This window comes from Mustela putorius, unplaced genomic scaffold (assembly GCF_011764305.1).
Source record: "Mustela putorius furo isolate JIRA1106 unplaced genomic scaffold, ASM1176430v1.1 tig00000095_pilon_pilon_pilon, whole genome shotgun sequence".
In the NCBI taxonomy this organism is placed as follows: domain Eukaryota; kingdom Metazoa; phylum Chordata; class Mammalia; order Carnivora; family Mustelidae; genus Mustela; species Mustela putorius.
The window spans coordinates 28832765-28848668 of record NW_025421280.1 but is presented as its reverse complement, the minus strand read 5'-3'; the positions used below and the strand labels follow the sequence as shown (position 1 = coordinate 28848668).

The following is a 15904-nucleotide window of genomic DNA, read 5'->3' as shown; positions in this document are numbered from 1 at the left end:
TGCTCCTTCACCTATACACAGCAGATGATAACATGTACCAGTAAGATCAAGTGAAAAAAAAAATGCCTGTAACACTTAAATGGTAAATCTTAAATGCCTATAGTACTTAAAATTATCCAGCCCTAAATGTCAATAGTGTCAATATCGAGAAACACTCAAATGAAACCCATCAGCCTTTCTCTGATCTTAACATGGTGTCTGGTACATAGTAAATGCTTTTTCCCCTTTGGTGGGGCACTTGAGGTGGAGATGTGGGTGAAAAGAGAAGAAATAAGTACACTGTCCACTTGAAAATCCTTTGACTAGCTCCAGAGAGACTGACTGGTTATGAGTTTACCCCCAAAGGATAATGATTAAAGAGCAAACCCTTCTCTATACAGAGTCACGGAAACAATGCAATTCTCCAGAGATATAAGTTGGGACTAGTCTTATTAATAATTTCTTTAAAATGTACCTGGAAATTCAACTTCACAGATTAATCTCCAGGCATGCATTGGGCATGAAGCTTATCTCTGCTAGAAGACCAAGATAATGGACCTAGGAGATCTCCCAGAGGCTCTGCTCCAGGTCAGAGAAGAGTTGATGGATGTCAGTTGAAGGGTTTCTCAACCTTGGCACTATTGAAATTTGGGACCAGACAGTTCTTTGTGGTGGAGATCATCCTGTGCATTATATGATATTTAGTAGCATCCCTTATCTCTACCCACTACATCCATTAGCAACCCCAGCCATGACAACTGAAAATATCTCCAGATATTGCTAATGTCCTAGGAAAGAGGGCAAAATCACCTCTGGTTGAGAACCACCAATTTAGGATAAGAACAGGGAAATTGTCATTTCAGGAGAGCATGACTGAGAACAGACTTGATAAATTTTTGTCATGTAACTGAACAAGAGTTATAATGTTGAATAACATCAACAAAAAGGGCTAATACATGTTGAACAGTCTTACTATATGCCAGACACTGAGCTAAGTACCAGACATACATTATCCTATCATAGGAGACTCATCCTACCCAGATGACTTTTTTAATGTATACATTTCCTCTACAATATGACTAATAGCTGTGAACTTAAAAAAAGAAATCCCCGTATGGTTGTCATTGAGCTAAGTTGTTTAATTCATTATCTCATTTAATACTCCCAGCTACTCCTACAAGGAAGGTGTTATTTATCCCTGTAGACAGAGGGGGAAACTGAATCCCAGGGTTAAATAACATGTCCAGAGTCACAAAACTAAGACACAGCTGAGTTGGTATTTAAATCTTGCTCTATCCAAGTTCCCTTAACCATATACCAAACAATCCACACACTCCATATTCCTTCTCCAGGCTCATCATCCCTTATTATCTTTGGCAAATTCTCCCTGCTTGATAGATAATCTCTTTGGAATACCTCCCCTGCTTTGGCTGAAGGGCATCTTGGATGGGGTATATTCCAATACTCCACTGGGACTAACTTGCACTCCCTAGCTCATGGACAAAGTTCAACTGAAAATATTGGTGGATTGTATTTGCTTGGAAGGCAAAGACAAGACTTTGCTATTCCCATCTCCTGACCGAAGCAGACATAATAAATCAGTGCTTTTTTTCCTACTGAGACTGAAAATGCTCCTCATCCTTCTTGAGACTTTAAGCAACTACTACCAAACAATTTTATTTGGCATGTAAGACAAGACTATTACCCACGGAGACTCCTTCCAAATATCCTGTTCTTCCTACACATGTGTGATGCTTCCTGGAGGATGAGAGAATCAAATCAGTCAGTGATCTCAGACTTCACTCTCACGGGGCTCTTCAACCACTCAAGGCCACATCTGGTCCTGTTCTCCCTTGTGGCTCTCATATTCACTCTGGGCCTTCTGGGCAATGCCATCCTGCTCTTCCTGATCCACATAGACTCCAGGCTCCACACACCCATGTATTTCCTGCTCAGTCATCTTTCCCTATTAGATGTTGGCTTTCCACTGGTCACCATCCCCAAGATGGCAGCTGACTTCCTGCAGGGAGAGGGCTCCATCTCCTTTGGGGGTTGTGCAGCTCAGATGTTCTTCCTGATGCTGATGGGTGTCTCTGAGGGTGTCCTGCTAGCCCTCATGTCTTATGACCGCTATGTTGCCGTGTGCCACCCCCTGCATTACCCTGTGCTCATGAGACGTCAGGTCTGCCTACTCATGGTGGGCACCTCCTGGTTGTCGGGTATGCTTGTGGCCTCTATCCAGACCTCCATCACCTTGCACTTCCCCTACTGTGCCTCACACACCGTGGATCACTTTTTCTGTGAGCTGCCTGCCCTGCTGAAGCTGTCTTGTGCAGACACCTCTGCTTATGAGCTGTCGCTGTCCATCTCAGGGGTGCTGATCTTGCTGCTGCCCCTGTCACTCATCACCACCTCCTACAGCCATGTGTTGAGGGCTGTTCTCCACATGCACTCTGCTGAGGCCCAACACAAGGCTTTTACCACCTGTTCCTCGCACATCACTGTGGTGGGGCTCTTTTATGGGGCAGCCGTGTTCATGTACATGGTTCCAGGTACCTACCACAGCCCACAGCAAGACAATGTGGTCTCCCTCTTCTACAGCCTTGTCACCCCTACACTCAACCCCCTCATCTATAGCCTGAGAAACCGAGAGGTTCGAATGGCTTTGGTCAAGGTCCTTGGCAGAACTGGCTTTAGGTCAAAGAGATGTTCCTAGGACCCTCCCTTACAGTTGAGGCCTGTCTCATTTGTAGTTCATGTGGTGCAAGGTATACTATACCCAACTCCTTTTCTCCTCCCAGACTTGCTTTTTTTCTTGAAGGTTTATAAAAAAAAAAAAAAAAACCAAAAATAGTGAACCCAATCACTGAAACAAGTGGAGGGTCTATTTGCTTGGGTTGGGTTTTTTTTTTTTTTTTCATTCTTAAACAGAAGAAAATATTTACCAAAATAATACTAACCCAACAGCTTGTGGATATTTCAGTCATGCGGTAGTGTCCTGGCTTACACCCCATTCTTATAAATTTCTGCACAATGAGTGGTGGGTCTGGGATCCAATCTCTGGAATCCAAGTAAGAAAGGAGATATAAGGCTAGTGCTCTGGCAGTGGTGTTCTATAAGTCCTTTCCCATGTTGGTTCTCCGCAGTATCTTTGTTTGAGTCCCACTTTAAGGTTTCACAGAAGTGGAAGACTGTCATTCTAGATGACCCCGGTTGGGCAGCCCAAGCATGTGTTACTTTTACTGTTTCAATTACTATGAAGCAGGGATGTAAGATGGTGAGGCCCACTCTTATCTGAATATCAAGGCCATATAATATTGAATGCTGCCATTTTTAAACTTTTGTTGTCATCACCATTAGGTACAAGAGTTAAATGTACTCAATTAAAGATTTCCAGAGGAAAGATACGTACTTGAAATTTATCTTTACAGAGATATTTACAAAATATATAGGTATCAGAGCTGTTCCTGTGCATATGAAGGCTGAGTTGACAAGTCACCCTAAGCATTTTGAACAATGGGTGCCAATCTATGTGTGTGTCGAAAAAAGGAATTAATTGAACGGGGGCTTTTAAGTATTTAAACTATGTCACCAAGCCCACATCTCAGTCTAGGCTCTGTTTTCAGAGCTGTCTGGGCCAGTCAATATAGGTATCAGGGATGTACTGTACTACTTGTACTACACAACACTACAATAAAAGTATCATAACTTGACTACAGAAGAGTATCAGGGTAGTATAGTATGGATCAGAGATGACTTACACTGGAATTAATATGGGCAATAAATAAACTTTTATCTATAAAACCAGCAGGGTTTCTATTATCACAGCATCCGCCCTCAACAACCCTGTGAGTACATACTATTATTGTCTTATTTATATATGGGGAAACTGAAGCACAGGGAGTTTAGGCAACATATCCAAGGTCCCCCAGCTAGGAAGTAGGGAAGCTTGGATTCTAACCCAAGCTATCTGAGTCCATGTTCAACATATCACAATGCTTCCAACTGGCAAATGCTCCTGAAGACTAGAAAAGAAATTGTAAAAATCGAGTTAAGGAACTATAGCATGGTGGCGAGACTTCTCTTGTCTCCTCCTGGCCACTGTCATCATTGGGTAGATCACTCTGAGGTCATAGGTGAGATGATGGTCTCATGATGGTTATCATGGTCTTGCTGTTCTTAGAGCTAGGCAGGTGAGTGGGGTGAGGAGGGCAGGTTTTAATGCAGTTTTACAAACTAGTAAGAACAAACCAGAAGGACCCGAATCTTCTCTATTGCCCTTCTCTTCTCATTTCTACCCTTGCTCCTCCCAGATCCGGTAAGGCTTCCCTGAACTTACAAAAAAAAAAAAATGGACTGGATGTGAGCATATTTCTTCCCAAACTTGAGATACTTTTAAAGAAATATTCCACTGTGGTGGGTAGAGTGACGGGAACATAGAAAAGAGTAAGTTTCTGTGGGGCTGATTACGTTTTTTATCTTATTTTATTTTATTTTAAAAATTTTTATTTATTTGACAGACAGAGATCACAAGTAGGCAGAGAGGCAGGCAGAGAGAGGGAGAGTAAAAAGTAGAGGAAGAAGTCCTGCTAAGCAGAGAGCCCGATGCGGGGCTCAATCCTAGGACCCTGGGATCACAACCTGAGCTGAAGGAAGAGGCTTTGACCCACTGAGCCACCCAGGCACCTCTGGGTACGTTTTTAAAAATTTTTTTTATTTAAATTCAATTAGCCAACATATAGTACATCACTAGTTTCAAATGTAGTGTTCAGTAACTCATCAGTTGCATGTGCTTGGGTGGCTCAGTCAGGTAAGCATCTGCCTTCAACTCAGGTCATGACCTTTTAGCATCCTGGGAACGAGTTCTGCATCAGGGACTCTGCTCAGTGGGGAGCTGCTTCTCCCACTCCCTCTGCCCTCCCATACTCTCTATTGCTCACTCTCTCTCTGAAATAAATAAATAATATTTTTAAAAAATTTATCAATTGCAAGGGCTGATTAGTTTTATTTCTTAGACATTTCATGAATATAGGCATGAGAGGCTTTAAGCAAGTTCAGTGGGAAAAATGACGCTAGACCTGTTTCCAGCTCTTCCTATGTCTTCACCTATGCCGCTGACCCTGTCAGAAGGACTGGGTCTCTCACTTCCTCCCCCTCTCTTCCTCTGTCTCACACCCATCTGTAATCTCCAAAAAATGAGTTGTGGGGCACATGGGTGGCTCAGTCGGTTAAGCCTCTGACTCTTGATTTTGGCTCACGTTGTGATATCAGGGTCATGAGATCCAGCCCCACATCAGTCTCCACACTTAGTGTGGAGCCTGCTTAATTAAGATTCTCTCTCTTTGGGATGCCTGGGTGGCTCAGCCAATTAAGCATCTGCCTTCAGCTCAGGTCATGATCCCAGAGTCCTGAGTTTGAGTTCCATGTTGGGCTCCTTGCTCAGCAGAGAGTCTGCTTCTCCCTCTACCTATAGCTCCCTCTGCTTGTGCTCTCTCTCTCTCTGACAAATAAATAATTAAAATCTTAAAAAAAAAAAAAAAATTCTCTCTTTCCCTCTTCCTCTGTGCCACTCACATGCATGCTCTCTTTCTCTCAAAAAAATAAGATAAAATAAAATAAAAGATAAATTGCTCCACCATAAAGTACACACATTTTTGCTTGAATAGATTTTTGCCAAAGTACCCTGAAAAGATTGTCACCTAATGAAGGATAGTGGTCATTTTTCCAACTATGTCACCACCATTTTGAATGGTAAAACTTCAAAATTAGCCAATTTCCTGGTGGGAAATTATATTTCTTGATTATTTTACTCTCAATATCCCTGATTTCTAGTGAGGGTGAACATCTTTTTATAAGTTTATTGATGATTCAAGTTTCCGTGGCTATGGATTTCTTACAAAAGTGTGGAAACCAAATGATGATAATAGAATCATAAGAAAGTTGGCCTGTCTACATCAATATCAGGAAAAACAGACTTGAAAGCAAGGAGAATTATCAGAGATAAAGAAGGACATTTCATAAAGATAAAAGGATCGATTCATCAAGAAGATAATAAATATAAATGTAGAGGAATTCATTCCTCAACCCCATTCACAAGGGCACCCTCTTTCATTACGTGTAATCCAAACCAAGCTCTAGGGGATGTTAGTGTTTCAAAATCAAGGGAATCATTCCCAAGATTCTCCAGTGGCATGTTTAACCAGAGGGTCTAACCAGCCCCTTATTTCTTTTCCCCAGCTTCAAAGGTGGGCACTGCCCACTAACACTCTGCAGCATCCCAGAAGCTTCTGGAAATAATTGAGATCTAGGAATGAAAACAAAATTTAAAAAGAGCAAAGCAGAGTTTTGCTCCAAAGCACAAAAGTAAAACCACAAAATTGAAATCATTAAATATTTAAAGAAATAACTACCAAATGAAATGTTACCTCAATTTCACTAATTGTTGGTTTTAATGTTTATAAAAATGACAATACAGCCCACAAAAGAACCTGCACACAAATATTCAGAGCAGCTTTATTTGGAATAGCCAAAAACTGGAAATGACCCAAATGTTGTTCAATACTTGAATGGTTGAACAAGTGTCAGTACACCCATACAATGATATTCTATCCTGTATTAGTTTGCTAAGGCTAACTGAATAAAGTACCATAGACTGGGTCATTTAAACAACAGAAATTTATTTTCTTGCAGCTCTGGATGCCAGAAGCCTGAGATCAAAGTGTTGGCAGGGTTGGCTCCCTCCAATGGCCACGAGAGGAAGGTCTGTCCCTAGCCTCCCTCCTAGGTTTGTAGATGTCTTCTCCTTGTGTCTTCATATCATTTTTTCTCTGTGTTTCTCTCCATGGGAGAATGTCCTCTTCTTATAAGACCATCAGTCATATGGGATTAAGGCTCAGCCTAATGAACTCATTTTAAACTTGCTTATCTCTGTAAAGACCCTATCTTCAAATAAGGTCATAGTCTGGGTTACTAGAGGTTAGAACACCAACATATGAATTTGGAGTGAGGAGCACAATTCAGCCCATGACATATCCAGTAGTGAAAAAGGAACAAAATGCCATGATACACAAAACAACTTAAGCAGATCTTCAGGGCATTATGCTGAATGCAAAAAAAAAAAAAAAAAAGAAAGAAAGAAAAAAAAAAAAAAAAACAATCACAAGAGGTTATATACTGTATATGTCTATGACACCCTCAAAATGACAAATTTATCCACACCTGTGATAAAATTGCATACAACTATATAGATACATTGTACTAATATAAATTGCCTGATTTTGATATTATACTATACTTATATACGATGTAACTACTGGATGAAACTCAGTGGAAGGTATGCAGAATTCACATACTATTTTTCAAACTCCTTGTGCATCTGTAACTATATCAAAATCAGTTGAAAAAACAATTCACTTTGGTAATAAAGACTCATTCTTGGGTTAAAAAATTTTCCAGTGGAAGTCATTTATGTTTTTGCTTTTTTACTTAATGGGAAAGTCTATTAATGTTCAAAGTATCCAACTAAAGGTTAAATAAGCAATATACTCATGGTTACAAAATAATTTCAAGAGAGAAACGTCCACTTTTTCCTCAAGAAATCACTTCCTCTTTTTTAAAGAGGAAAATACAGATATATTTACATATAAAATATATTTTAAAAATATATACACTATATATGTATGTGTATATATACATATATAGTAAATATATATATATTATATATGTATACTTTATACATAATATATATAGTATATATATTAGTCTTAATTTGTGTTATAGGAGTCCACATGCTTGGTAAAGTATATGGATGGCTTGAGTTATCCAGATTTCACTAAACCAACATTCACGAAATGGATAAGTGGCTTAAAGAAAATTTCTTGAAAAGAATCCACAGGACAAAATTAATTTTAACAATGCAAATACCATGCCTAAGAAAATGACTAAGGCTAGGATCCTTCACTGGGTAAAGTGTGAGAGGAAAAGATCGTAATCAGAGATGTTGGCAGATTGCATTTTCCAAGGATGACCATACCGATGTCTGTCATCCCACATATTGTCCTTGCAATGTGATGTTGATACTTTTCCATCAAAAAGTGAGACATAAATTCCCTCCCCTTAAATCTGGGCGGGGCACTGTGACAAGGGCAGAGTGGCCCCATGTGACTGCCAAAGCTGTATCATTAAAGGTGAACCATGAGAGACTACGGACTCTGAAAAATGATCTGAGGGGTTTGAAGTGGCGGGGGGGTGGGGGGGTGGGTAGGAGGTTGAGGTACCAGGTGGTGGGTATTATAGAGGGCATGGATTGCATGGAGCACTGGGTGTGGTGAAAAAATAATGAATACTGTTATGCTGAAAATAAATAAATTTTTAAAAATAAAAAATAAAAAAAGATAAAGGTCATACAGTTTCCACCTGGTCCTGTTGAGATGCTCGCTCTCGGAACCCAGCCACATGTTAAAAGGAAGCCAAGCTGCCACATGGAGATGCCATCTATAGGTGCTACAGCCCAGTCCCAGCTGAAGTGCAGCCAACAACCAGAATACACTGTCTCCAATGATTCCAACCCTCAGCCTTCAAATGGAAGAGATGAGCTGGCCTTGCCAAGCACCACTTAAGTTAAAATTCATAATCAAACAAAGACAATTACTACTTCCTTTCTACTTTGGATGCCCTTTATTTCTCTTTCTTGCCTAATTGCTCTGGGTAGGACTTCCAGGACCATGTTGAATAGGAAAGGTGAGAGTGGACATCTCTGTCCTGTTCTTGATCTTAGAGGAAAAGCTTTCCACCTTTCACTACTGGCCATGATGTTAGCTGTAGGCTTGTCATATATGGCCTTTATTATGTTGAGCTACATTCCTTCCATACTCAACTTGTTGGAAGTTTTTATCATGAAAAGATGAGTTTTTTCAGATGCTTCTTCTGTACCTAATAATACGATCATATGATCTTTACCCTTTGTTCTGTTAGCATTCTTTCGTATTTATTTATTGTCAAACATTAAGCTTTCCTTGCATCCCAGAGGTCAATCCCACTTGATCAATGTGCTAGTGAATTTAGTTTGCTAATATTTTTTTGAGGATTTTGGCATCCATGTTCATCAGGGATCTTGCATTGTGTTTCAAAGATATAGCTCCATTTCCATCTTCATTGCAGCATTATTTTTTTAAGATTTTATTTATTTGACAAAGAGAGATCACAAGTAGGCAGAGAGGCAGGCGGGAAGGCGGGGGGGGGGGGGAAGCAGGCTCCCTGCTAAGCAGAGAGTCCAATGCAGGGCTTGATCCCAGAACCCTGGGATCATGACCTCAACCAAAGACAGAGGCTTAACCCACTGAGTCACCCAGGTGCCTGCATTGCAGCATTATTCACAATAGTTAAGATATGGAAACAATGTAAGTGTCCATCAACAGAAGAATGGATAAAGAAATGTGGATATACAGATATAGATCTATAGATACAGATAAGAGGGAAATAATACTTCTTGTGACAATATGGATGAACCTTGAGGGCCTTATATTAAGTGGAATAAGCCAGGCAGAGAAAGAAAAGTACTGTATAATCTCACTTATATGCAGGATCTGGGGACGGAAGGAGGAAAAGTCAAACTTACAGAAACTGAGCAGAATGGTGGTTGCCAAGATTGGAAGAAAGAAGAATGGGGAGATGTGGTCAAAAGGTACAAACTTTCTCGGGGCCTCTGGGTGACTCAGTCAGTTAAGCAACTGACCCTTGATCTCAGCTCAGGTTTTGATCTCAGGGTCGTGAGTTTAAGCCTCACATTGGGCTCTGCACTTGGTATGGTACCTACTTTTTAAAAAAGGTACAAACTTTCATTTATAAGGTGAATAAGTTCCGAGGACCTAATGTACAACATACATTGTACTAATGTACTAATGTCCATTAATGTACTAAAGTGCAATGTACAATGCACCTAATGTACAATGAGGAGACTATAGTTAATACTTCTGATCATACACTTGAAATTTGCTGAGATAGTAGGTCTTTTTTTGTTTCTTAAGTAGATTCCATACTCAATGTGAAATCCAACCTGGGAGTTGAACTCACAACCTAGAGACCAAGACCTGAGCTGAGGTCAAGAGCTAGTTGCTTAACCAACTGAGCCACCCAGGCATTCCGAGACAGCAAGTCTTAAGTGCTCTCATCACACACGGAACTTTGGTAACCTTGAGCGGTAATGGATGTATTAACTTGATTGGCGTAACCATTTTATAACAAATATACATGACAAATCATCCCCTTGCATGCCCTAAATATATACTCAAGTATAATTCAGTAAAGCTGGGAGGGGAATTTAATCTAGAAAAAAAGATATTCATAAGCAAAATAAATGCTGTTATTGTTGCTGTTTTAATCCTCTTACTTTGGGGTTATTTGTTACAAAGGGATTGATAACTGTAACAGCCAGGATAGAAGTCAGCCTCCCCACAAAAAAATCAAGAAGACTATCAATAGTCATCAAGAAGACTATCATATATACAGATACATATACACTAATGTTAACCATGATATGTGCCTTGAAGTACAAGCTAAGAATACTATGGAGTTCCCATAATTATAAATCCATTTAAATAGGATTTATTTTATTCTTGCTTTCTGTAAATTAATTTACAGGATGTGGTTTATGAATTATTGTATCTTCTCTCTATAGTAGGTGTGCCTAATTTATAGATAAATATATGGCTTAAATGCTTTCTTTAAAATAAAATGTTATGTAGGAAAAAACTTGTGGAGGTGCTGCCTGGCAGTGGGAGCCATGGTAAGATTTTGAGTAGAATAGCACCATGGATTTGTCACAAGGGTGCAAAGCTTCCAAGGGAATTCTGCCACTTCTAGGGCCATTGAAGGAAGTTCCCCCAAGAAAAATGCTTCAGCGATCAAGGCCTCCACAGAAGTGGAAGGAAAAGAAAAAGACAGAAATGATGAGTGTTGCTCACTTTCCTCAAGAGACCACATCTAGCACGGGTTCCTTTTAAGGCAGACAATTATTTGGCATCTGGATCTCTAACAAAGCACTCAGTGGCTCAGCCCAGAGCAATAGGATCAGGGCGTGAGCTCTAAAGCTTCTTCCTGAGGGACCAAAGACCCCCCTCCCCATCACTCAAAACATCGGGCCCCATTCCCCATGCAACCCAGCTCACCACTCAACTTCAGATCCAGAAGCCAGAGGTGCATGGACCACCCTGGGCTTAGAGCCTGGCGTCATAACTCACCTGCCAGGTGAGTGCAGAAAGAAAAAGCAGGAGTTCTGAAGGTAGCTAGTCCCCCTGTGTGACCTTGGACTAGTAACTTTGCCTCTCTGAGTCTTGACTAGTTAGTCCCCACAGTGTATGAATGGGACCAGAAAGTCTTTATGTGTGTAAGCCATGCTAAAACCTATGTTATGCTGTATTATAGGAATGGGTTTTGGAAGCAAATAAACCCAAGCCATTTGACCTCCTTGCACAAGAAAGTCTTCCTCTAGAGAATAGGATTAACAGTAGCTACCTTGGAGAATCAGACACAGTCCTATGCATAGAGTCACACACAGCGAGCCCTCAGCACAGGTGAGCCGTCAGCAGGAAGAGCTATTGTAGGATTGCCCACAGGGAGGCAAGTGAGGTTGTAACTGGGAGAAACTAGGTCTGACTCTATATTGCTTCTATTTCCCTTGCTGCTGGGACCCACAGCTGAGAAACTTCTGATGAGCCCTGTAGGCTTGTTAACCATCGAAGGAATTTTGTTTGCAGCTCAGATTTGCAAAAACTGCTTTTTTACCAGAAACCTACCTCACTTGAGGAGAGAAGAAAGAACGAACAGAAATGACTTACAAGGTTTGAGATTTTCAGAAAAGATATGACCAGATTCCTACACCCAAGGATCAACTGACCAAGATAAAGAAGTTTCATGACCTTCCTGGGATGTCAGTTATCTTTCGGCTGCAACGCCCTCCTGTTTCTCCCCCCTTTCTTTTTAATAGGGGGTTTTCTTTTTTTTTTAAGATTTTATTTATTTATTTGACAGAGATCACAAATAGGCAGAAAGACAGGCAGAGAGAGAGAGAGGAGGAAGCAGGCTCCCTGCTAAGCAGAGAGCCTGATGCGGAACTCGATCCCAGAACCCTGAGATCATGACCTGAGCTGAAGGCAGAGGCTTAACCCACTGAGCCACCCACGAGCCCCTGTTTCTCCCTTTTGCTAACGTAAAAGCAGCTCGAATTTCATATTCAGGGAGATGGCTCTTTGAGACAGTAGTCCACCATCCTCGGGTTCCTGATTTGATGAATAAATTCACTTTCCTACCCCAACAACTTACCTCTCCACTTACTGGCTTGTCCTGTAGGGAGCTTGGACTTGGTTACAAGGTTACTTTGGGGATTGTCCCAGGGAAGAGGGGAGAAAGAGGAGACATGAGAGTGACCAGTGAGGGCACAGACTGGGTGTCCAGGAGACAGAGGAGAGGCAGGGGGCTGGAGAGGATAAGAAGGAACAGGAAGGAGGGACGTTTTAGGAGGAAAGAACAGCAGGAAGTGGTGATCTATTAGCCATAGAAGTGAGGGGGTGGGTGGGCGGGCTGAACAACACCCTGGCTCTGCTTCGGGGGTGGGAGGATATCAGGAGGCTGGAAGTCCTGGAGGGTATCCCCCAGGGGATGCCCAGGGGGTGACATCAACCTGAGAATTGCAGACAGAACCCAGATACAGGCCGGTGGATCCTTCTACTTGTTCCCACATTCTTCTTTGAGAACAGAGGACAAGAACCAGGAACTTCATCAAGATTGTATGTGAGACGAACAGAGACAAAGAGCAGTACAGACACTGAGACAGAGGCACAGAGAGAGACAGACACAGGGAGAGAAACAGAGACAGAAAGACACGGACACAGAGACATAGAGAGACCAAGACAAAGATACAGAGGGAGACACACAGAGAAAGTGAGAGTCAGAAACAGGAAGAGAAGCGTTTGGATTTCAGGCCTTCCGAAATGTTCAGTATCTTGCTTATGGTAATAATTTCACAGGCCATACATAATCAGGACTCAACAATTTCTGTGTTCACATATATGCCATTTATTACATAAGGTATACCTCAAAAACATAGTCATACAGGTCAAAAGAAAGAAATGTAAAAGCATTCTTTATAATATAACAAATATCACCCACCTTAAGAAATAAAGCATCAAAGATACAATTGAAAATCCCATGTATACCTTCCCCTGTCCCATTATTTTCCTCCTCCAAGGTGACCACTATTTCTAAATACAGCCTTTGTCATGACCCTATGGTTTTTACAATTTTTAATGTAAATAGGGTCACTCTACGCATGCCTCTGCAGCTTCCTGGATTTTGCTTAGAATTATATTTTTAAGATTCATAAAAATAGTCATATTTTAAGATTCAGATCAATACACAAGTCTCTAGCTCATTTGCTTCCAGAGTGATAGAATATTCTCTTGTGGAAATACACCCTCATGCATTTTTCCACTTTGCTGGTGATGGAAATCTAAGTATTTTCCAATTTTCCACTATTATGAGGAGAGTTGTTCATGATTTGTTTTCCAAATTTTTTATGGTGGTCAAGTAACACATGACATAAAATTTACCATCTCCACCATGTCCAAGTGTCCAGTTCAGTGGCATTAAATACATTCACATTGTTGTGCAACACTCAGCACCAACCATCTCTAGAACTCTTTTCATCTTGTGATCACTAAACACTGACTCTCCATCCCCTCTCCCAGCCTCTGACTCCCACCATCTACTTCCTATCTCTATGCATCTGACTCCTCTAAAGACCTCACATAAGTGAAACCATACAGTATTTGTCCTTTTGTGTCTGGCTTCTTGCATTTAACATAACGTCCTCAAGTTCCGTCCATGTTGTAGCCTGAGTCAGACTGTCATTCCTTTGTAGGGTTGCGTAATATTCCATTGTATGGACGCACCATATTTTGCTTATCTACCACATACATTCTTTTTTTTTTTAAATTTTTTTATTTATCAGAGAGAGAGAGGGGGAGAGAGTGAGCACAGGCAGACAGAATGGCAGGCAGAGGCAGAGGGAGAAGCAGGCTCCCTGCTGAACAAGGAGCCTGATGTGGGACTCGATCCCAGGACGCTGGGATCATGACCTGAGCCGAAGGCAGCTGCTTAACCAACTGAGCCACCCAGGCGTCCCCACATACATTCTTGATCACATCTCCTCATGGGCTCACATGGAAGCATATATGCTATGCTTCCCATTGGGCACATCTTTATGCCCTTTATCTCTGCCAGTGCAAAGCTAAGAATGACTAAATTTCAGAATATGTACTTTTTCAGCCTTTCCAGATATTGACAGTTATTCTCCAAAGTGATCTTGCCAATTTGCTCTCCCGCGCCCCCAGCCACGGATAAGGGTGTCTTTGTTCTACATTCTCCAAAATTCTTGTTGCCAGACTTACTCCTCCACATTGGGTGATGAGTGAAATGAGATCTTGTGGGGGCCTCCAGCTCCTCATTGTTGGTGAGGCTGAACATCTTGTATTTTTTCACGTCCCATCTGAGTTCCCTGGTCTGTGATATTGTTTCTTCATGTCTCTGCTGCAGGTAAGGGGGGGGTGCTTACGCTGATCATCTGGTCACAGTCTAGGAGTACCCCCAAAGTGAGGTGCTCAGTGTTTGATGATAAATGAGGAAGTGGAGGCTGTGCATATAGACTCATTGGGAAGTGAAGAGAGACCCGGAGCAAGCAGAGGAGCTGATGGGGTCAAGAGGGTTCCTTCCAAGCCTGGACAATATCAACCAAAGTTCTGCCGCCACTGCTGCCGGAAGCCCAGCCACCTGTTAATGCTACCAAGAGAGCTTCTGGGATTATGACAGCCACCTATCTCTGATTTTACCTCCCTCTCACCTTCTGAGCCTTCCTGAGGCACTCAGAGTGGCAGAAACTCATTGGAAGCCAGCTAGAAAGTGGGAAGGCACCGACCCAGAGAAGCAGAGAGCGGAATGTGAGAAGTGAACAGTACTATGTCCCTCTGCACATCCTGGGAAGCACCATAGCCTTTCTGGCCCAGCACATCACAGCCCACACACCCTCCACCTGCAAAACCATCTGCCCAAGCAGCCCTTGCTGGCTCTTCCTCAGGACACCCTATCCCTTGGTCTCCCCAGAAACATCTGAAGTTGAGAATTCCAGGTCCCCAGAGAGGGAGAAAAAAATAGCACTGAGTACTTCCCTAAATAATTCGAGGACCCAACACCTGGTCTGTAGTTCCTGCCAAATTATATGGCTTGAGCCTAATCATGAGGAAACATCTGATAAACCCACATCGAGAGACACACTACATGAAAATCCACCTGGATTCTTTAAACGTGTCAATGTCATAAATATGGGAACCATTGAACCTGGGTGCCTGGCATATCAGAGCTTGTTGTAAAGCTCTATTGATGTTTATACCCATTAGGAAAATGTATAATAAAAAATTAAATATATTTTTATGTATTTTTTAAATTTTATTTTATTTTTTTCAGTGTTCCAAGATTCATTGTTTAAGCACCACACCCAGTGCTCCATGCAATACGTGCCCTCCTTAATACCCACCACCAAGTTCAACCATTCCCCACACCCTCCCCCCAAAAACCCTCAGTTTGTTTCTCACAGTCCACAGTCTCACATGCTATTATATTTTTAAGTATCATGAAAGAGCAAGAAAAGTTGAGAAGCTGGCCTTTATGAAAAGAGACAAAAGAAACATGATAAGTAGAAACGGGTGCTTGGTCTTGGACTCGATCTAGGCACACCTGATCCCGCCTCTATCTTCTGGAGCCTGGAACAGAGAAGAAAATCGCTATAAATCGTAGCCATTCAAGGACAACTGGAGACATGGGAATCCAGACTAGCTCTTATGTAATAAGATGTGTCCGTAATGAATTTCTTGAATTT

At 41.6% G+C, this 15904-nt stretch overlaps 1 protein-coding gene across 1 annotated transcript; it reads left to right on the top strand.

Annotated features, from left to right (window-relative positions):
• The first annotated feature begins 1744 nt into the window (after window positions 1-1744).
• Window positions 1745-2695, top strand: LOC101688009 (olfactory receptor 2Z1-like). The gene has a single exon (XM_004761184.1). The coding sequence runs from the start codon at window positions 1745-1747 to the stop codon at window positions 2693-2695; it is 951 nt and encodes a 316-aa protein (XP_004761241.1).
• Window positions 2696-15904: the final 13209 nt, after the last annotated feature.

Bases quoted from the DNA above. Each gene is read 5' to 3' on its own strand.
- LOC101688009 (XM_004761184.1), top strand. From the start codon at position 1,745: ATGAGAGAATCAAATCAGTCAGTGATCTCAGACTTCACTCTCACGGGG.